Source organism: Diadema antillarum, unplaced genomic scaffold (genome assembly GCF_040938485.1).
Source record: "Diadema antillarum isolate AM-2024a unplaced genomic scaffold, OU_Dant_1.0 seq00001441_RagTag, whole genome shotgun sequence".
Classification (NCBI taxonomy): domain Eukaryota; kingdom Metazoa; phylum Echinodermata; class Echinoidea; order Diadematoida; family Diadematidae; genus Diadema; species Diadema antillarum.
This window is the reverse complement of record NW_027272190.1, coordinates 135,663-157,186: the sequence shown is the minus strand read 5'-3', so window position 1 is coordinate 157,186 and position 21,524 is coordinate 135,663. Positions and strand designations below refer to the sequence as shown.

General features: G+C 39.4%; 1 protein-coding gene across 1 annotated transcript in view; it reads right to left on the bottom strand.

Moving 5' to 3' along the window:
* LOC139709533 (doublecortin domain-containing protein 1-like) overlaps positions 1 to 21,524 on the bottom strand; it is a 63,738-nt gene that overhangs the window by 8,693 nt on the left and 33,521 nt on the right. Inside the window, exons 19-34 of the mRNA XM_071621491.1 lie at positions 20,253 to 20,313; positions 19,446 to 19,720; positions 18,550 to 18,785; positions 17,617 to 17,702; positions 17,020 to 17,160; positions 15,964 to 16,210; positions 14,124 to 14,286; positions 12,232 to 12,396; positions 10,811 to 11,011; positions 9,644 to 9,858; positions 9,229 to 9,299; positions 8,398 to 8,580; positions 7,765 to 7,971; positions 6,781 to 6,934; positions 5,290 to 5,409; positions 3,953 to 4,054 (exon numbers count right to left, since the gene is read on the bottom strand). Of these exons, the coding sequence (XP_071477592.1) occupies positions 3,953 to 4,054; positions 5,290 to 5,409; positions 6,781 to 6,934; positions 7,765 to 7,971; positions 8,398 to 8,580; positions 9,229 to 9,299; positions 9,644 to 9,858; positions 10,811 to 11,011; positions 12,232 to 12,396; positions 14,124 to 14,286; positions 15,964 to 16,210; positions 17,020 to 17,160; positions 17,617 to 17,702; positions 18,550 to 18,785; positions 19,446 to 19,720; positions 20,253 to 20,313 (2,627 nt within the window). The remainder of the gene's footprint in view (positions 1 to 3,952; positions 4,055 to 5,289; positions 5,410 to 6,780; positions 6,935 to 7,764; positions 7,972 to 8,397; positions 8,581 to 9,228; positions 9,300 to 9,643; positions 9,859 to 10,810; positions 11,012 to 12,231; positions 12,397 to 14,123; positions 14,287 to 15,963; positions 16,211 to 17,019; positions 17,161 to 17,616; positions 17,703 to 18,549; positions 18,786 to 19,445; positions 19,721 to 20,252; positions 20,314 to 21,524) is intronic.

The following is a 21,524-nucleotide window of genomic DNA, read 5'->3' as shown; positions in this document are numbered from 1 at the left end:
ATCTAACAATATTTAGCATTAATTATACTGATTTAAGTTTGTACATTAATCCCTAACTCACAGTTTAGAACTAGTTTGAGGAATTAAGTAAAGCTGGATTTTTGTTTTACGTGCACTAATGGTAAATAATGCCTTGAACGACAACCTCGATTAATTACCGCCATCTTGAATTTTGTGTGGATACTATTTTTATCGCTAAATATTACACATTGGCAAAATTTGTGCTAAATGTTAAGTTCCTATCTCTTTTTGGAAAATACTTTCTGTTCAATCTTATCTGCCTAAGAACAATCTACTATGATGAAATGATACAGTAATAGCGACCAGCGTCACCTACCACTTGGCATGAAAAGTTAGTTTGCAGGTACATGTACTTGCAAGTCACTAGACCATTACAGTATTACATGTGACCATGTAAACACATTGTAAGCAAAATTTATAATGCATAAATATTTTTTTTTTCAAGTTTTAGATGTTAACTTGTCAACAGTGTATGATATTGCCTGTAATTCCAGAAATATGAATTATGTCTCAATCTCAGTAAATTTCAATCTCAATCGCAGGTTTCAAAATAATTCTTCAGTTCTTCTTTGATAAATACTAAATCATGCATTTTTACATGTCTTCCTTTTTTCAAAACAATATGAAAATTTGGATCCCCCCCCCCCAAAAAAAAGAGAAGCAAACAACCCCCCCCCCCCCCAATTTATGACAATACACAGCTAAAGTGGTACATGTATCAACTTTTAGAAAGTTTTACTCTCCTTCATATGACATCAAATATGTTGCAATCCAATGTCCCTATCAAATTTTATGTTTGAAATGTTAATTTCAATAAAATGGCGGCCTTGTTGGACCGCATCTGTACTTTGCAACAAATCTACTGAGGTGTACTTATGGAACATTGCTTAGTATGCTCAATATTATGTATGGTCTTGTTTATAGAGAGAGTGGAACTCGAAAAGTAAGCACGATCTTGGATTTGGTACATGTATCAACTTTTAGAAAGTTTTACTCTCCTTCATATGACATCAAATATGTTGCAATCCAATGTCCCTATCAAATTTTATGTTTGAAATGTTAATTTCAATAAAATGGCGGCCTTGTTGGACCGCATCTGTACTTTGCAACAAATCTACTGAGGTGTACTTATGGAACATTGCTTAGTATGCTCAATATTATGTATGGTCTTGTTTATAGAGAGAGTGGAACTCGAAAAGTAAGCACGATCTTGGATTTGACCCTCTGTGACGTCTTTGGGAACAGATGCGTGTAATAACATATTATGTAAAATGGGATTTCAAGTTTGAGTCATTATAACTCCTGAACCAAATACAATACTGACCTCTAATTTTCTCCAAATATTGATTATATGGGAAAGATGTTAATTTCTGCATGGTTTTCATAAAAAAATTTTAGTTTTATTTTTTAAAACTTTTTAGAGAAATATTCATGGTGCATTCTGAAAAATGTCTCCATAAAAACCTAAGATGGTTTGAAATGGCATTAAAATGTTGAGAATATATAAAAACCATATGAATAGACAGCAAAACAGACAAAATTGTATCAAAATCGAAATGATACATTTACTTTGGCGCAATACACTATGTCAGCTTTGATGGCCTGCAATCTTGAATTTTTTGAGTGATTGATCCAAATTTTGTTTTAAACTTTCTATAGCAAGGTTGTTTCAAGCTTCTACCTCTATTTGAAAGATATTTTTTGCTTCACCTCATCTGCTTCAGAACAATCTACTTTGAAATGATAGCAATCAGCGTCACCTGATCTACCACTTGGTATGAAAAGTTAGTTTGCAGGCACAAACCGGCGTTTATCAAAGAAAAGGTCTGCGTTTGTCAAGACTACTACACGCACCACTGGCACTGCTACAAGCGCCAGTGCCAGTGGTGCGTGTAGTAGTCTTGGCGCGCGCAGGCTTTTTTTTATGACCAACAAGGGCCCTGTTGCATAAAACCCTTACCGCTGGACTTACCGTTCCTTTCTAGCGGTAAGTCTTCAAATTAGCGGTAAATTTTATAATCCTTGATGCTGATTGGCTGTGACGCCTAATTTTGACGGTAGTTACCATTGAAATTCAACAGCAAGTTTTATGCAACGGGCCCCAGGTCTTGTCACAACTAAAGTGGCCATTTTTACATAGTGAGTTTTCAAGTTTGAGACATTATAACTCCTGAACCGAAAATGGTACTGACCCCTAATTTTCTTCAAATATTAATTATATGTCAAACTAAATTCTTAAAACGTTTCAAGATAATGATAATGAATAACATTTATATAGCGCTTAATACTGATGTTTCTAAGCGCATCAAATCGGGGAAAAATAATATATATAACGTAAAAACAAAATACAGCATTATGTACATATTATGATAACGACAGCAACAACAACAACAGCAAAATTAAGGTTGTGTAAACAGATGAGTTTTCAACAATGACTTAAACCTATCAACATTTTCAGCGTTACGAATATAAAAAGGGAGTTCATTCTTCATTCTGAAGATAATCCTTCAGTCTTTCTCTGATTTATGCTGAATCAAGCATTTTCATGATTTTCCTTTTTTCAGAAAAATATCAAAAAAATGAGTGTTTTTTCCTTAAAATCTCAATCCAATCATCACAATAACCCACAAAAATGGTATCAACTTGTAGAAAATTTTATTCTCTTTCACATGACATCAAATTTGTTGAAATCTGATTTTTCAATCAAATTCTATCTTTCAAATAACAAATTCAGTAAATATGGCGGCCATCTTGGACGCCATCTTGGATTTAGAGGCTTTTGCAACAATTTTTTTGAGGTAGACCAGTGGAATGTTGTTTGTTACAATAAAAACTTGAAAATAAGCATGGTCTACTTAGTTTGTAGAGAGAGTGCAACTCACTCGTTAAGTAAGCGACTTTTTGGGGTTTGGCCCTCCGGTTAATTTATATAGCGCATTTTCCATGACCGAATATGTTCAAATGCACTTTACCAGTGGATTATTGATCTTAACGGAACAAGTGAGTTTTTAGATGTTTTTTGAAGGTGATGAGAGGTTGTGGAGAGTTTTGGGTTGTTGAAAAAAGACATTTGAGGACAATGAGTTTATAAGAAAAAACACGTGAGGACATTGTCAATCCACTCCTTTACAGTCTATGTATTTGATAAGTTGCTGCACTACTCAAAAGCAGACTGCACTGAATAAATCATTTTCACCCTTTTACAGAACAGATGTTTACAAATCTGTTACTGCCAACTGATTTTCTCTCCTGTATTCTGTCTCACTACAGATTCTAAGACTGGTAAGATCTCATCATGTTCTCAGGTTTTCTATTTCTTTTTAATCATTCCTTTTTGTAGAAAAATTAGCTCAACTTTCATCATCTGTAGGTTTTCTACTTTTTAATCTTAAAGCATTTGAAGGAGGGTAAAATTATGTCCCTTCAATAAATCTATCACCCCTCACGAAGAAAATAAGACATTAAAAGTCAAATGCATTTTGATGTGCAACTACACAGCTTCATAGAAAATAAATATTTCAAAGAAAAAAACTTTCTTACATTAATTTCTGCATTAAAATGCAAGACGTTCATGACCCACACATTTTCAATCAACCTTCAGACATGCACAGTACTCTACCGTAAAAATCACCCAACCAGAGGCTGCAGACCATTTCCTGGCTTGATGACTTTATCTCAGGTATACAGGCGACCCCTGTGATAACGAAGTCCTCAGGACCATCAGTTTTCTTTCATTACACCAAATGTTGTTATAGCCAAACAGTATTTAAAGAGATCTACAGATGATAATTTGGGTATCTGAATCTTTTACTTCATTATTACAAGAATTCCATTACAGCCATGTTTGTTATGACAGGAACGCACTGTACCTTGTCTTGGCTCCGAGTGTAATCACTGAAAGTAGCAGAACTCTGTAACCTTTGAAACTTACCCTGCATCTGCCTCAGGACGTGTTTCTCCTTCTCCAGTTCCAGCATGACCCTTGACCTCTCCTGCCTGAGTGCAGCCTTCAGGGCCCGGGCGTAGTCAACCTCTGTCATGGGGAAAAGAATGCGCGGTACAAAAATGTTACTAAGACCGCACAAGATGGGGTCAAACTCGGCCGTGATGGTACCTTTGCCTGAAAACCTCCCCAGGGTCTGTCACTGAACCCGACATTCCCCTCACTTACCCCTTACTTTCCCCTCACTCTCCCCACCATCCCCTCCCTTTCTAAGGTAAGTGTAATTATACTCTCTAGCCTGGATAAAAGTGCCCTAAAGGGGAAATCTAATTCAAATATAAGTTAGTCTGATAAGAAAGAGTAAAATATTACGCGTTCAACTGTATAATTTTGATCTCAATCAGATGAAAAATAAGAAGTTAAGACATTTTGAATTTTTGCTATTTTTTCGGGAAACAGTTCTATGAATATATTACGCAAATGGCAAAGTGAGCATGTCATTCCCTCACAACTTGCCACATAGTTTGTACATAAAATTTGGAAATTTAAAGTTTTTCATTCAAACGCAATTATGCCAGAGGCTCAAATCCTCATATATCTCACTGATCACTATTCTGAAGTTGTTAAACCAGGAATAATATCATGTTTCAGACTTCAATGACAGAAACATTGAATTGTTCTCATTTTTTTTTACACCATCAATGGAAAATTGTGATGTTATGACATGGTTAGCTCATTCATTTGCATATTCATATCCACTGTACAAGAACTGTTTTGCAAAAATTAGCAAAACTTCAAAATGTCATAACTTCCTTATCTTTCCACCGATTTCAGTAAAATTTTTACTGTTGAACTCGTAAGATTTTATTCTTTTTTATCAGACTAACTTATATTTGGGCTGGATTTTCCCCTTTAAGCTAGAAATAGCTCGCTGTCACAAATAATGTGGAATCAGCCATTGACCTCTAATCTCCAAGCACATTGTATGTATTCCTCTCCTTACTATGCCTGTCATCTTGTTGGTGTTCCGAGCTACTTATAGGCCATGTCTTGTATTCCTCTCCTTACTACAGGGGCACATGACAGAATAACCTCACTACAAAAAAAAAGGTGGCTACAAATCAAATCCATTATTTGAATTAAGTCCATGCACTAACACCAGGCAACAAATAGGAATACCTTGCCCATACGCTTTTCAGCATGCATTCATTGTTGCATGTCTGTTGGCTGTAGAATGCCATAATCTACAATTTGTGTCATACACACTTGCAGCTAAAATTTGCAAATTCCAGCTATTATCTATCATGCAGGAGGAGAAATCTTACGTTCAGGTGGCACAAACTGCTCCCCCTGGGAGACCCACACCTCCACCGGCTGCCGCTTGAAGAGCTCCTGGCGGAGGTTCTCAGTGATCGCCTTCTTCATCGTGGCCTCATCCTTGATGTCTGAATTCATTAAGACCAAAAAAAAAAAAGGTTGGGTATCACTGTTATCATTTGATACAAAATCCATGTGGACAAATTAAAGAGGAGAGAAGATAAGCTGAAGCATAGTACTCTTTGGTAACAAGAATATGTTGAATTCAGAAGAGAATACCCACTACTCACAGGGTATTATTGGGTGGAAGCATTGAAGATAACTTTAGGGCACATTCAGAGTCATTAGACAGACCATTGATCTTGCCTCTCTCTCTCTTTTTTTTTCTCTCTCTCTGTTTCTCTCCCTTGCTCATCCTCTTTCTCTTGTCATCACCATCAACACAATCACCACTATCGTCACCCACCACATCATCATTATCACCATCATCTACATCACCATCATCATTGCCATCATCATCAACATCATCATCATCACCATCATCATCTACATCACCATTATCATCACCACCATAATCACCATCACCATCATCACCATCATCATCTACATCACCATTATCATCACCACCATAATCACCATCACCATCATCACCATCATCATCTACATCACCATTATCATCACCACCATAATCACCATCACCATCATCACCATCATCACCTACATCACCATCATCATCACCACCATCGCCACCGACGTCATCATCGTCATCTCTATCATCATCACCATCATCACCATCATCACCATCATCACCATCATCACCATCATCACCATCATCACCATCATCACCATCATCACCATCAGCATCAACATCATCATCACCATCATCTCTATCATCATCACCATCATCACCATCACCATCATCACCATCATCTTCACCATCACCATCAACATCATCATCACCATCATCATCTCTATCATCATCACCATCATCACCATCATCATCACCATCACCATCACCATCATCACCATCACCATCAACATCATCATCTCTATCATCACCATCATTACCATCATCACCATCATCATCATCATCATCACCATCATCACCATCATCACCATCATCATCACCCCTATCATCACTAGCATCATCACCATCACCATCATCATCACCCCTATCATCATCATCACCATGATCACTAGCCCTATCACCACTATTACCCTCATCACCCTCATCATCATTACCATCATCTCCATCACCATTGTAATCAGTATTAATTAATCATCATCATTCCCATTACCATCCTCATCCTCATAACCCTCATTATCATTATCATCATAATCATCACCATCATCAGGAGCACTATCAAAATCCCTACCATTATCACTAGCATTCTCATCATCATTATCTCATTGTCAGCATTACCCTGAACAACACACTAGTTTACTCTCCATCTCCTCCTCCTCCTACTACTATAGCAAATTTTTGATGCCACACTAACCTGTCTCGGTACCAAGGTCCAGGTTCTGCATACCGTAGTTAGCCAGCTTCCACGTGTGGAGGTCACCGAGAGTGAGGAGAGCGGTACCGTCCTGGGTGTAGAGGCGCCGCCCAGCTGTGGGAAGCTGGAGGGAATAGGTGCACTGGTCCAACAACTAGACAGGAGAGAAGATGGTGTGTGAAATTTAGCAAGCACTGCCAAACTGATTTGAGATACACTATGTTAGGTTTTTAATTTGAACATATCATACTATTAGTAGACAAATAATTAACTAGTGAGAGGGCATTAGTGGAGATGCAGCGCACTCAAGGGTATTTACAATGGTAAAACATGGATGAGGCACAGACAAGTGCATGTTTCACGACACTGTGAATACCCGAGAGTGAACTTCATCTTAACCCGTTGAGGACGAGTCCCAAGTACAAACTCGGGCAAGTGTCTATGGGAAATGCGTGTTGTAGCACAATCAGCCCGTCCTAAACGGTTTAACTAACGACACAAACTTAAACCTGTGCATTATTTGGTTTACAATATGGTTCTGTGAATGATATTTCATTCACCTTCATGGGTAAATATCAGTGAGCTACATGTAAAACTGGCTCATAAGTCGAGATGTAAGAAGAAATGCTCCAAACACACTGAACACAAAAGTTGTTAACATTAAAAAAGTGATTAGCTTGCACCTGATCGAGTGCGCGCTGCTAAAGTATGCAATTGTGACATCAATGAGCAGGATTACAGCAATTAAGTGCAACTGAATGAACAAAGTCACGCATTTAAGCAACGACATCTACACTTGTATGAGTGCTTGTGAGTAACGGTCACAGCAATGGTCATCTGCAAAAACTTTAAAGACTGGTCACATGATTGCTCTCAGCCAATCGTTGATCGGGATTCATATCACCATTTTCTAATACTTTCTTCATCCGACTGAGAAGCCTCTGAAAGCCCTCCTCCATCATGACCACACCCTACGTGACTCACTCCTCTCAGCGTGGATCCACAGATGACGACCCCCTGCTGCGTGCGCCCCTCTCCGTTCTTGTAGGCCACGATCCGCACGGTCTGGACCGGCTGGTAGGCCGAGATCTCCCGGGCGATGACCCTAGCAGAGGTCATTTGGCGGAGACGACGGAGTTCCTGTTCATAGTGGGCCACGGTGTTCAGCGCTTCAAACGCTGATAGGTCCACCTGGAGAGGAGGGGAACAAAGTTTTTTAAAAATTACACAGGCCAAATTGATCCATACATTCATAGTATCAGCTAATGGAATATTCCGCCATACAGTACTGCAAAACCAGAAACACTTACACCATAAAACTTTTGTGAATATCAAGCTGACAGTCTCTTTGACAGCATGAAACTTAGAAGAGAATTTGCAACTGGCATTCCATGAATGGTGTAGACAAAAACTTTGGCATGCATTTTACTTATGTAAATCTTGGCTCCAAGAAATTTCACGCAATTTCACGCAAGCAGAACTTTCAGGTTTTACAGTATGCTAAGTTTAGCAGGTTATCTCCAGGTTTCTGTCAGGAAAACAAGGCTTTACTCCTGACATGTCTGTCCAACATTTCCTGTCTAAAAACAAAAAGAGTCAAAATTTCCTCTTTCTCACCTTTCCACCGAGAAATTGCAGGCATCCCTTTATCTTCTGGCCTTCTTTCTGCGCCCGCCCAACCTCGCATGAGAATTCTGTCGGCTGCGTCAGCCTGTCGAGGCGATAGTGCGCCCTCAATGTCCGCGAACACGCCAGGCAGACATGCGCATCGTCCTGGTTGGCTCTCTTCATTACAAATCCCTGTGAATAGAGAAAGAAATGTTAATGCCTGCTGTAGCAAACATGTCTACTCAAACCAATTGCCCATTCAAAGTCCAAAGAATTTGTTTCCCCAAAGAGCACTGAATTCACTAAATAACCTGCCTATGAAGCCATTCTGCCCATAGAGATAATTTTTTTATAACTCTCTCTTACTCGGGTGGCCTTTGTGAACAGGTTTCACTGAAGTTGACTGAAAACTTCTTGTAAATGCTTCAGGTAGCAGCAAGTTTACGTCTTTCAACATATACAAAACGGAAAAGAGCATTACAAGGTATTTCATGAACTATATGAGTAAATCTAGTCAACTGGACTTACTTGTAATTTGGAGTAGCCACGTTTCACATCCTCTCCGCGATGCTTCAGAGGATGTGAAATGCCGCTACTCAAATTTACAAGTAAGTCCAGTTGACTAGATTTACTGATATAATTCATGAGATAATTTACCTGGATGACTGGGAACATTCACAGACATATCACAGGGTATTGCACTGTATGTTACTGTGCTTCTTAAACAGGAAGTTGCCACTCTAGGGAGCATTGCTATCCTAACATCTTTTATGAAAGGAGACCCAGGACACTGTCGACAGAGTTGCGGCCTCCAACATCCCACCCGTTCTTTGGTCTTACCGGTTGCTCCATTGCTTCTGAGTCGGCTACAGCAAAGGTGCAGACGTTGGCCCTGTTTGCCGATGTGATTTCTGTGGAGGAAAAACATTACCGAGAAAAGATCAAACTTTATGCCTCACTTTACAATCTCTCAGTCTTTGTGCAAGTCTTTGACTTGAACCAAGTTGTTGAGATAGAATACATATTAGTTCAGTTTGGTCATAGAAAGTAAAACTGAGCACCTACTATCCTGCTATATAGTGTTTATGAAAAATAAAAAAAATTGGGCCCTGTCAAAAAATAATTTCCCCAGACAATACTGACATCAAATTAGACAACATCACAAACAGCTATCATCCTGCTACAATGTATATCTGAACTTGTTATAACAAGCTTCCACTATAAAACCCCCAGATCAAAACCAAGATCTTGTTACCTCTGTCTCGGTGCTCCGCAGCCATGGCAAAGATGAGTCCTGTCTCCTTCTCCAGCGCCCACACCTGATTGGCTCGCCCGTTCTTCTCCAGCTTCAGCGACTGGAGGACCACGGACTGGCCAGCGAGGCCTACAGGGGGCGCCCCGTCTCCGGGAGTTGCGTTGGGTAGACTGGCCGTCAAGACTAGGTCGCTGTTGGCTTTGCATCGGATGATGCTGCGCAACAATGTAACGACACATAGAAAGGAAAATGTGAAATATGTAATGTATCAGGGCTGTTGACACTCACAAAATAAAATAATTGTCGAGGTTCCAAAGAGTACTCAGGGAGATACTAGTGAGTTTTATGAAGCTCAACGTACAAAAATAATTTGCAGGGCAAGAGGGCTTTCATATCCTCATTAAAGCTTATCAAGAAATATTTAATTTTCTGTGAGCTTACTGCAGAATCAGAGAGACTTGGCAACTCTTGATGTACGCATATGTCAAGCATTTGTAGACAGCTAGTTAGCAACATAAAAATATTGATTAATAGATAAATAGATAGATAGATAAATAGATAGATAGATAGATAGATAGACAGACAGATAGATAGATAGATAGATAAATAAATAGATAGATAGATAGACATGTAGATAGACAGACAGATAGATGGACAGAAAGATAAATAGACAGACAGAAAATATAGAACTGATATAGAAAGACAGCTAGGGAGATATTACAGATTGACAAGAGAAATTGCAATAGACAGGAATATAAATAAAAAGATGAATGGATAGATAGATAGATAAATAGATAGATAGATAGGTAGGTAGATAGATATTAGATAGATAGGTAGGTAGATAGATATTAGATAGATAGATAGATATGTAGATAGATAGATAGATAGATAAATAGATCTATATATAGGTAGATAGATAGACAGATAGGTAGATAGATAGATAGACAGAAAGAAAGAAATATAGACAGATATCAGGTATAAGAGGGGAGAGAGGTAAAGAGAGACAAACAGACAGACAGACAGACAGACAGACAGAGTAAGAGATAAACATGAACATATTTATATGTATGGAAATATTTGACATAAGCTTGACAACACATGAGAAGCACTTCAATCTCTGAAAGCTTCACATGGCTTTTTGAATATGAAAGCACCAAATAAACTCACTTGTCATCGCCCACACTCCACCTGAGGTAGGCATTGTCTCCGTCCTTCTTGCACAAGACAATGGGGGAGCTGTCCGCGCTGGGGTCCAGGGGTCCCAGAACCAAGAAGGGCGCGGTCTTCACCGCGATGTACCCATCCATGAAGATGAAACGCTGGTGGGACTGCCGCGAATTGCCTGGACGCGGGGTCCGTGCTTTGGGCCTAGGGAGAGATAAAAAACATGTAAGCTGTTACTATTACACAGCCTTAACAAGGTACTGTATATGCCGAATATTTCGCGAGGTTTTTATTTTCGCGAATTTCACGAGTCAGGTACTATTCGCAAAATTAAAGACACGCGAGAACATTGACTCTGATCCCGATGTGAATGTGACGCATGCGTGCACACATCTCCATTCAGTACAGGACTCCACGATCGGGAATTTAACCACTCGCGAAACTGTCAGGAAATCGCGATTCGCGAAATTTAGACTCGCAAAATATATGGCGCATACAGTAGCTCATTGAATGGGAAAAAAAGACACAAATAGCTTTAAACTTTCTTAGTGACAATGAATAAATTATAAATAAATCTCCCGAAATGACTACAGCAACAGGTGGAAATTGGAAGAGCTGCTTTGGTGTCGTCATTGTGGAAGTATTAACTACAAGTTACTGCAACAATCAGTCTTTGGTTATCATTTTTACCTATGTCCAGTTCAAAATGTAATAAAAGCAATCAATTCATGAAATCCTGGTAGAAAAAGTGTTGGAGAGAGAGTATGGGGGGGGGGGGGGGGGGGGCTCCATGACAGGGACTTATGTTGCAGTACTGTGCAAAAAATTTTCCCCCCTTGCACATTTATCAGCAAAAGACCCTTACCTGGCACACGATAATTCCCCTCCCACTAACATACGCACAAATAGACAAGCACACACTCACAGACACATATCGTCGCTGGAGTGATAAGACCTTGTATCTGAATTTTTGGCAATAATGACTTCTTTGATTAGTGGTCAGATAATAAATTAAGTGATGTCCTGTCCAAATCCTAGCTGTCATACCCCAAAAATGAAGCCACCACAGCATATCTTGTTGAAGGAAAGTCTATCCCATTTGATATAGTGCTTTGGCTGCCATGTTTTTTTGCTCTCCAGGGGGGTGTTTCATAAAGCTGTTCGTAAAGTTACGAACGACTTACGAGCGACTGGTGATCAGTTCTTATGCTGAATCATGGAAATTCTGATAAGTATAGCACATCAGAACTGATCACCAGTCGCTCGTAAGTTGTTCGTAACTTTACGAACAGCTTTATGAAACAGGGCCCTGAACATTAACATTTTACATTTTACAGATACGAGGTCTTGTCGCCCAAGTGACGATATGCATTCATACACACAATTGCATGCACACACCTCCACTCCCATTAGGAGACACTCACTTCAGTTTGTGATAGAGTTCAGGGTTCGTGTAGCCGTCCACCGCCTCCGCGCCCCCTTGGTTGGCGTCGGTCACCTCGTCCAGCCCGATGTTCAGCACCTTCTCCCACGGCCACTTGAGCCCCTCGTGCCGCTGGTCAGCGATCATGTGAGCCTTCTGGTGGGCACTGGAGGAAGAAGTGGACATCACAAAAACAAGAACAAAATAAACATATTTAAAAAGATGGCTGCATTCACAGCTTAGAAGTAAACAACAGTAACCCATCACATCTTGGGGTAATTTCGTTGAAGAAATTATATCCCTCTCCTCAAATTGGCAACAATGAATTTCACTGTGTACCCTTGTGGAAAAAGACTAGAAGGAATATTGTAAAGCAAGATATATTCATGGCATGAAATCTCCATGAATTGTGACTGAAATTCCATGCAAATGGTGCAGACAAGAACTTTTGCATGCATTTTAATTTTGCAAAATTTGCAACATCAACATGCAGGCAAACATTCCTCATTTTACAGTATGTTACAACGGTTATAACTGCAGAAAGTCCAAAAGAAATTTACCCCAAAAATGCCCAGTGAGAGAGAAACAAGAACTTTATTCTTGTAAAATGTGTTGCCAATAGAAGAGTCATTTCTTAACTCAGCAAATACAATGTGTAAGTGGTTTCTAGAAATTCTCATACTAGCACAAACACACATAGTATATGAAAACAGATGACTGAAATGAAAGGGTTTTTTGCTTTCTTTACTGGATTGATGAAGACTTTAAGACATGTGACTCTATACTAAAGAACTTTACAGGGAACAACGATCAATAAGCTGTCTTATATACCAACAAACAACAAAAAAGAAGGCAAGACAGACAAGAAAAGTGCAGATAATAAAACAGCACAAGTCTTCTTGTGACTATCTTTTAAGACTTGAAGTAAATACGTTAGGCATTGGAAGATGAATGAGCATAACCTATTCCACTAGTTTTGAAGACCTCTTCACTTTTGAAGTACCTCTTGACATATCACATTACTCACACCGCTATCAAGTGAAACAGTATGAACCACCTTTTGAAAATAGGGCTGTCATTACTCTACACACACTAGGGCAGACAGAGAGAGAGTGCTGTGATCCAGCATGACTTTCACTAGCATTTACAGATACCAGCATTGTTTATACAGGGAATGATTTCCATTCTAAAAATTGGACAGCAGTTGTAGGTGATAGACATACGCTTTTCAATAAGAAAGTGGTATACAATTCTATGACAGTGCCACATAAATGACATTTTGTGTAGTGCCAGTCATATATAAAATGAAAAAGCAGATTCCTCTACGATACCAGGAAAATTATTCCCTCTTTACCCGTATATATGCTCAGCTCTGACAATCTCTTTCATCTTGATAGTAACCTTGATAGTAACTAATCATTTTGCTACAGTGAACACATACCAACCTTACAAAGAAATCATGTTCTGTGTTGAACAGAAATAGTTCGTTGCTGTAATATGTAAGGCACTTAAGTGAGCACAGTGATGAATTGTGTAAAATCAAGTCATATCACAAGTCATACAAGCTCTCACAACACCACAGCATTTCTTTGTTGAAGAACGAATCCAACAAGCAAGCATACAAAATAGAGGAATATAAAGTACACATGAATGAATTCATAATATGGATTAATGAATACATTGTATATTATGCTTAAATGCAGATATACATAAACGTATACATGCAAACATACATTCATACAAACATACATACACATATCTGGTAGATACATGTACAATTGAATAAGTCATCTGATCACAGAAAAAAGTAACATCAATCAATCAAGGTCAAACATAACAAACAAATCAATAAAACCACACAAGCGTTCACAAAGAAAAAGTTTGCATCGTCACCTCATGTTCTGGTACGGGTCCCCTTCTGTTTCGGGCTCCTCCTCTGGGGCCTCTGGGGTGGGGCCCCGGGCCAGCTTCATCCTGTCCTCCTCACTCAGACAGCAGTCATTGACAATCAGGGCACTGCCGGGCCCGAGGGCACCAGTCACTTCCAGGCACACGGCTGTTTCAAAATAATGCAAGAAGGTGAATTAATACACAGACAAATACACAAGGTAATGATTCTTTTGTCAAAGTGTTTTCACTGCAACCGACTGAAAAATTGCCATCGCTGAAGGGCAATTCTGAATCAGTTGCCAAAAGATCCATTTCTAATATGCTCCAAGTCATGACTTGGTAACTGCACACAGATGTGTTAAGAATTAAGATTTAAGAATGCATTTTGTTAACTGAGCTAAGAATTTAAGATTAAAGTCATATTTTTCTGAGGATCTTCTGTGAGACTGCCTGTCAAGTCAATGAATATATAACAAACGCTCTAAAGAATCTGTAACAGTAGGATCATTGTGTACTTTCTGGTTTGTCTCACATTGCTGAGCATGAATTAACCGTACTCACACTAATTCACACAAGTCAGAAGAAATTCAAATGGATCAATGAATAACGATGGTGGCTATGTGCAATTCAGTGTTTTGAAACTTTGACAAAATTTCAACAAAATTTTGACCAGCAATGAGAAAAAAGGGAAATAAATCAAACAACACAAAAATATGTTTAATCTTTACTGTGCTTTATTTGTCAATTGACATAGATGTCTAGAATATAATTGTCCATAAATTGAGATCACCTATTATAATCCCCCTAATCCCTATTCTGTTACTAAGACCTTCATGTTGGACTGAGGTATGTTGCTACACCTGGGTGAGCTTGCTTTACAGGGACTGTAAAGTACTGGTTGAGGTGGGGATTCAGGTTTATAACATTCCTAAGTGAGAAAATGAGAAACCTCTTATGAAATATGAAAAATTTTAAGAAGGATTCAACGTTTATTTGATGAAAATTAGTTTTCAAATGGCTGAGATATCCCAAAAAGTGATGATAATAAAAGGCGACAGGCCACGCCTTTTATTAGGATCTCTTTGCTTCACCTTGTTTTTGGATATCTCAGCCATTTCAAAACCGATTTTCATCAAATAAAATTTTGACACCCCTTAGAATTGCACGCTCTTTGACATCTCATAGAGTGGTTTCTGAATATCTTGCAAAAAGTTTAAGGCTAAATCCTCACCTCAACCAGAACTGTAGAGTCCCTTTAAACTTTACAACTAGGTCAAGTTTAGATGGATTACTGAATCACAATGCACTGAAAAGACTTGGCAGGTTAAAGGGATGGTAATTATTGGTGGAGATGAGAATTGGGCTTTTAACTTTTTGTGAGATACTAAAGAAAACACTTATGATATAGTACAGAGCATACCATTTTAAGAGGAATTCAAAGTTTATTTGATGAAAATCGGGTTTGGAATGACTGAAACATCCAAAAACAAAGTAAAACAAAGCATTCGAAATAAAGAGTGGGTCCCACACTCTATTAGAATTGCTCTTTTTTGGATATCTCAGCCATTTTAAAACCAATTTTCATCAAATAAACGTTAAATTCCTCATAGAATTACATGCTCTTTCATATTTCATAAGAGGTTTCTCATCAACTCACCAAAAAATGTTAGAAACCTGAAATTAGGTCTCAACCAAAACTTTACGATCCCTTTAAGCGAAACACCTGAGCACATTAACTCATTGAGGACGGGCTGATTTTGCTACAACATGCATTTCCCATTGGCACTTGCCCGAGTGTACTCGGGACTCGTCCTCACAGTTAAGGGTTCAAAAATCCACCCACCTCCGGGGTCCCTGAGGGCGACGAACATCTTGATGGCATCCACATCGCTGGTCAGTGAGGCCAGAAGTAGCCGCTTCTGCTGCTGCTGAGTGGTCAGTTTGGGGTTGACCCAAGCTTCACCGCTGCTGACGTACACCAGGTCGTCACGCCCCAGCGTCTCGAGACTCGTAAGCTCCCGCCCGTCCTTGTCGAAGAGGCGGCGGGCAGCGAAGGGCAGGTTCAGCTGGGGGGTACATTTGTCCAGAAACTGCAACGGCATGAAAGTGAAATGTACCAGAATGATTAGCCAGTAAACTAGACAGCACATGAAGGAATGAATACTTGATGGAGGTAATTAAGGAGAGGCAGTCATTACAAACAAGTTTAGTAATCATTTGATAAGCCAGCAAAATAATTCATGTCACTTGATACAGCAGTAAAATAATAGTGTTATCATTGATTACCCAGTAAATGTATGGTAATTATATCATTTGATCAGTCTGTAAATGCCTAACTAGTTTATCATCCGATATAGCACACATAGTCAAATTCCTTTTCTTGTTATGAACACAGCACACAGACCTGTCATTGAATTCAAAGAAAAGAACAGGTCAATCAACCGAAATTGAAAATATATATAAATACTAGGGGGAAAAAAGAGTGGAATGTGGACCCTACAAATAGTCCTTTACAGAACTTAATAATTCATAAAGTGAGATTATGTATGCCTAATATCTCCACTTCTTTAGCATTTATAAGGCTCCTGACATTCTTTACATGATGACTAGAGGTAGCTACTACTGTAAAATGGAAGCACTGGGAGCTGAACTTTGAAAGTGTCTAGAATGTAACAATTAAAACAGCAATGAGTGAGGCAAAGTGTCTGGCAAGGACTACAGAGTGTGTGGCTCAAAATGGCCAAAATGTAGGACATTACTTCACTTCTCCTTTACTTCTTTCTCCTTTCTTCTGAGATGTCTAAGCTGAGAGGGACTCTCAAAATGATATGTTGCATACACCAAAAATGTGCATCATCATTATTATCATAATTATCAGATAATCTTCTCCGCTTCTCACCAGCTGGAATTCGAGCTGCTTCAGGTTAACTTTCTTCGACTGGAGCTTTGCTTCGACGGTGTCCTTGCTGCGCGACCCCGACCTACGGTGTCGGTGAGGGCGCTTTCCGTTTTGTGCCGTTCGGTGGAGGTCCTTCATCATCTGCGGATTTAGGTCAAGGTAGATTTTGGAAGGATTTGAGCAAGCACCTTGACCAGTCGCTATACCTACAAGTGGTCATTTGTCACATCATCTCAAAGTACATTTAACTTTTTACTTGAAAAATATAAACATGCCATTAATGTACATCTGTAGATCCATCTAAATAAAAAATAAGCTTCTCCAAATGGAGTGCAAAAATGATAAAATACTGATGAAAATAACCAGAAAATATTTTTTACAAATATCCATGGTAGCTAGATGTAGGAGAATTTAATGCTACCACAGAAGAAAGTTAAAAAGGAAACAAAAAAGATGAAATGCAAATACAAGAAACACACAGCTCAAAGCACCAAATACCATATGAGGTCTTGAAAGTAAATGCAATATTGAGAAGGTCTGGCCCTTTCAGAAAGTGCACATCGCATGCTGACATGGTAACTATAAACTGTTACTTACATTGGTGAGATCTGGCCCGACAACGTACGCCATCCTGTTTAAGTCCTTGTCCCCATTCTTCAGGACTCGCAGTCTGAGAGGCACGGCTAAAATCAAACATGGAAAAAAAAACAGACTAGTATCAGGAAAACACACACAAACCTCTTTGTCATTTCAAGGCTTAACCACACTTTTTAAGGACTTAATTCGTATGATAGCAAAGATTTAATAGGCATATTAAAGATTTGATTCATACATCATTGAGTCATCTACATGCTGTGAATTAAACGCAAATGAAAACAAAACAATCAATTTTCACGAAATCAGAAGTTTACATCTTCAATGGTGGCTAGATTTATAAGTATTGTTTGAAATATTGGGTAAAATTGCACCCTTGTGGTTTTGATTTTTAACATTTTACTGAAACTGAAAAAGATTTAAAATTGACACCATAATGTGGATGAAATTGAGCTCTCAACATGAGACCAATAATTCAAGCCCCCCCCCCTAAAAAAAAAAAAACTTGCGATAACCCGCTTCTAGTTCTCAGCCCATGATATCAAAGTATCTGTATTTCAACAATTTGATATATTATACAGATGATTTGACATCAAAGATTACATTATGTCATGTGGGACTAACATAGAGATACAATGCGTTACAAGCTTTTCTATGGGAATGATGCATGTTTAATTCAGTAAGGCTGACGATGACCAGAAGAAAAATGCAGTCAGTCCTGTCGCAAAGATGCAGTGTACCAAAGTGACTTCTACAGCTGCAGTTTTTGTGTAGTCCTTTCACTGGGTGTGTTTGTCACTCTACTGCCTTCTTCAGATGCATGTGCACTGTATCTATTTCCCATACACAAGCTGACACATGTGAGACACACGTGAGAAAATGTGCTATCAGCGTGACAGCCACAGCCAAGGCAAGCTAACTTTTCATAAGACTTACTTCGGTACGCCTCCGTGCCGCTGCTCTCCAGCGATGCGACCGTGCTCTTGGTGCGGATGGGCGGGGCATAGGCGATGAAGTACCCCTCCATGGGCCACTCGAACTTTTCGTTGAGGTCGCCCCGCCAGTCGACGGGCCAGGAGTAGGCCAGCTTGTTCCACATGGGATTCGTGGCCATCAGGTTGTTGTGTCTCCACTCTCTTGGCTTCTCCAGGTTCTCCTGTTTCAGGGCCCACCTGGAAGATTGGATGGACCGTCTTGAATCAGCTCAAAACCCTCATGCATTCAAGAGTTGCATTATCCAGATTTAGATCTCGCAAAATTAGGTAATACCATATTCTAGGGTTTTTTTCCATCATTTACAAGGAATCGAGAAGGAATGTCAGATTCTGGCGGCCAACTTTAATGCATGTATTAACACCCTTGCCAAATTGAATGTATCAACACTCTTAACGATGCAAGAGTTGCATCAATTACATTCGCATTCAGCATCGTCAAAATATGTAACACCGTCAAAAAGCATTATTTTGATGGAACATAAAAAATGTTCACACAAGTAGAACACATCAGTCTAATATCGTAATATTTTTTATAATAATCTGTGGGAGACACTGTAGAAGCGTTAATGAAGAATGGATTGGGGAGATGTGTTATTCAAGTATTCCAGGTTAGTTTGCATGAACCCCTGGTACGGCTGTAGGTATCTTTATTTTCAAAATTACAATTTATTTGCTACACCTTGGGGTTTCTGAAAAGAGAGTTTCTTTAAAGGGTGAAAGAGACATCGTTGCTCTCTCTTGAAGCTGCCAGCATAGACTGCTGTGTCTAAATCACGCCTTGCTTCAAACAGTGTATGCATCCAGTCAAAATAATATTTCCTGCACAGGAGCCCTCACCTCTGCGATTTTGCCCACTTGTGGCGGTCCGGCAGTCGCTCCATGCCGATCAGCACAAACTTGTGACCTTTGAACTCCGGCTTGGGCCACTCAGCCTGCTCCTCCCCGTTCTCTTCCCCGCCTTCTGGTTGGTCCCAGGGGTCCAGCGGCTTGGAGCTGGTCAGCCAATCAGAACCCGATGCTCCGCCCCCACCTTCCAGGGTCATCCCCGCCCCCACCCCCTCCTCCTCTGGGTTACGGGAGCCAACGAAGGTCAGGAGCAGGTCCCTGTTGTACTGCAAGGGGGAATTGTGACACATTCGCTAATTTACTGCTGAGGACAGCTACAAATACAGCAGATACTTTAAAGGGAAATTTCCTGAAACTTACAGTGTACATATGAAAGTTGTTTAATCATGACTTTCTTCAAGTTCAAAGCAGTGTGAGTAGAACAAATTAACAAAAAAAAGACAGGTACACTGTTTTATTCAAAACAAATAGCAGGTTAAAACAGGTACATGAGATACAAAATAACTATTAAAGTTTCCATTACCACAACACAAAATGCACAACACAAACAACAAATGCACGCAGATTTGTGGAAGATCTAACGATCCATTCAAAAGTTATGAATTTCCAAAGTTTTGGGAAATTTTATGTGATTCCTTGAATCATGACAATTCATCAGTTTGAACATGGTAGAACATATATGAAAACTATTGATAGGTCACCTTGCCTTAAGATGGCCACTGTTGTCACAGATGGTGCCTGGCCACAGCGACCTTTTTGCAGGAAAGCTTATGAACACACTGGCAATCTTAGACTCACCTTGTTAGCTATCCTCCCATCACTCAGGAAGTCCCACTGCTGTCTGTACTCACCATCCTCCCTGGAGAACGAAAATGAAGGACTTTTTAATCACAAACACCATTAACTCTTTATGTGCCATGGTGGAAACCCCCCGTGTGCCACATTATTCTGAGACACCAATGTAGTCATACGTTGAGAAAACAATCTTCTTTTCAAATCAATCTAACATTTATAAATTTCTGTTGAATTGTAGATGAAATTGCAGAGCAAATGCCAAGCTTTGCATTGATGTAAATTTTATGACAAATCTATAATTGCTTTTCTTTCAAATACCTGGTACATGTAGATACATTACTGTAAATGTATGACTTTTGCACACAAAGCAGAGACAGAAACTTAGAATTTGCATGCAAATCCACTATGAAACACTGCTTGTTAGTCATTCTCCACATCAAATGCAGGCTATGGACGGAAGGAACGGAATCGCGTGAAACGCTTTCATTGTACTGTGGCATTTGGCGATTTATCGATCGGTTTGGGCGGGGTTTGTGCGTTTGAGCAGAATATGCCAAGTTGGCACGCGGTCGACTGAGTCGGACGTGTGAAAGTGGCACATAAAGAGTTAAGGTGTACACGAGTGTGCCTGACCAAATCACTTTCTTCCTAACACTTCCCTCTCTACTCTTGTGCATAAATACATAACGTAGGTACAGTACCAGAAAGGAAACCTTACATTATTTTGGATAGATAGAGCATGTGTGTGTTATTTAGTGATGATTTGGTTTGAACGCTGCTCAGAGAGTAGGGTGGGTAAACTGTAGCTCCTTGCCGTTTACTTGACAGGACTGGGATATACAGAGCACCATGTAATGGTGGGAAGGCACTGTATCAGAAACAGAATCTATCACTGACAATGCCATCATACCTGGCTTAAAGGGACTGTACCATACTGGTTGAGGTGGGGATTCTGGTTTATAACATTTCTAAGTGAGATAATGAGAAACCTCTCATGAAATATGAAAGAGCATGTAATTTTATGAAGGTTTCAATATTTATTTGATGAAAATTTGTTTTCAAATGGCTGAGATATCAAAAAAAGTGATAATAATAAAAGGCGACAGGCCACGCCTTTTATTAGGATCTCTTTGTTTCACCTTGTTTTTAGATATCTCAGCCATTCCAAAACTGATTTTCATCAAATAAATGGTTGATACCCCTTAGAATTGCATACTCTTTGACATCTCATAGAGTGGTTTCTGAATATCTCGCAAAACGTTAAAAGCTAAATCC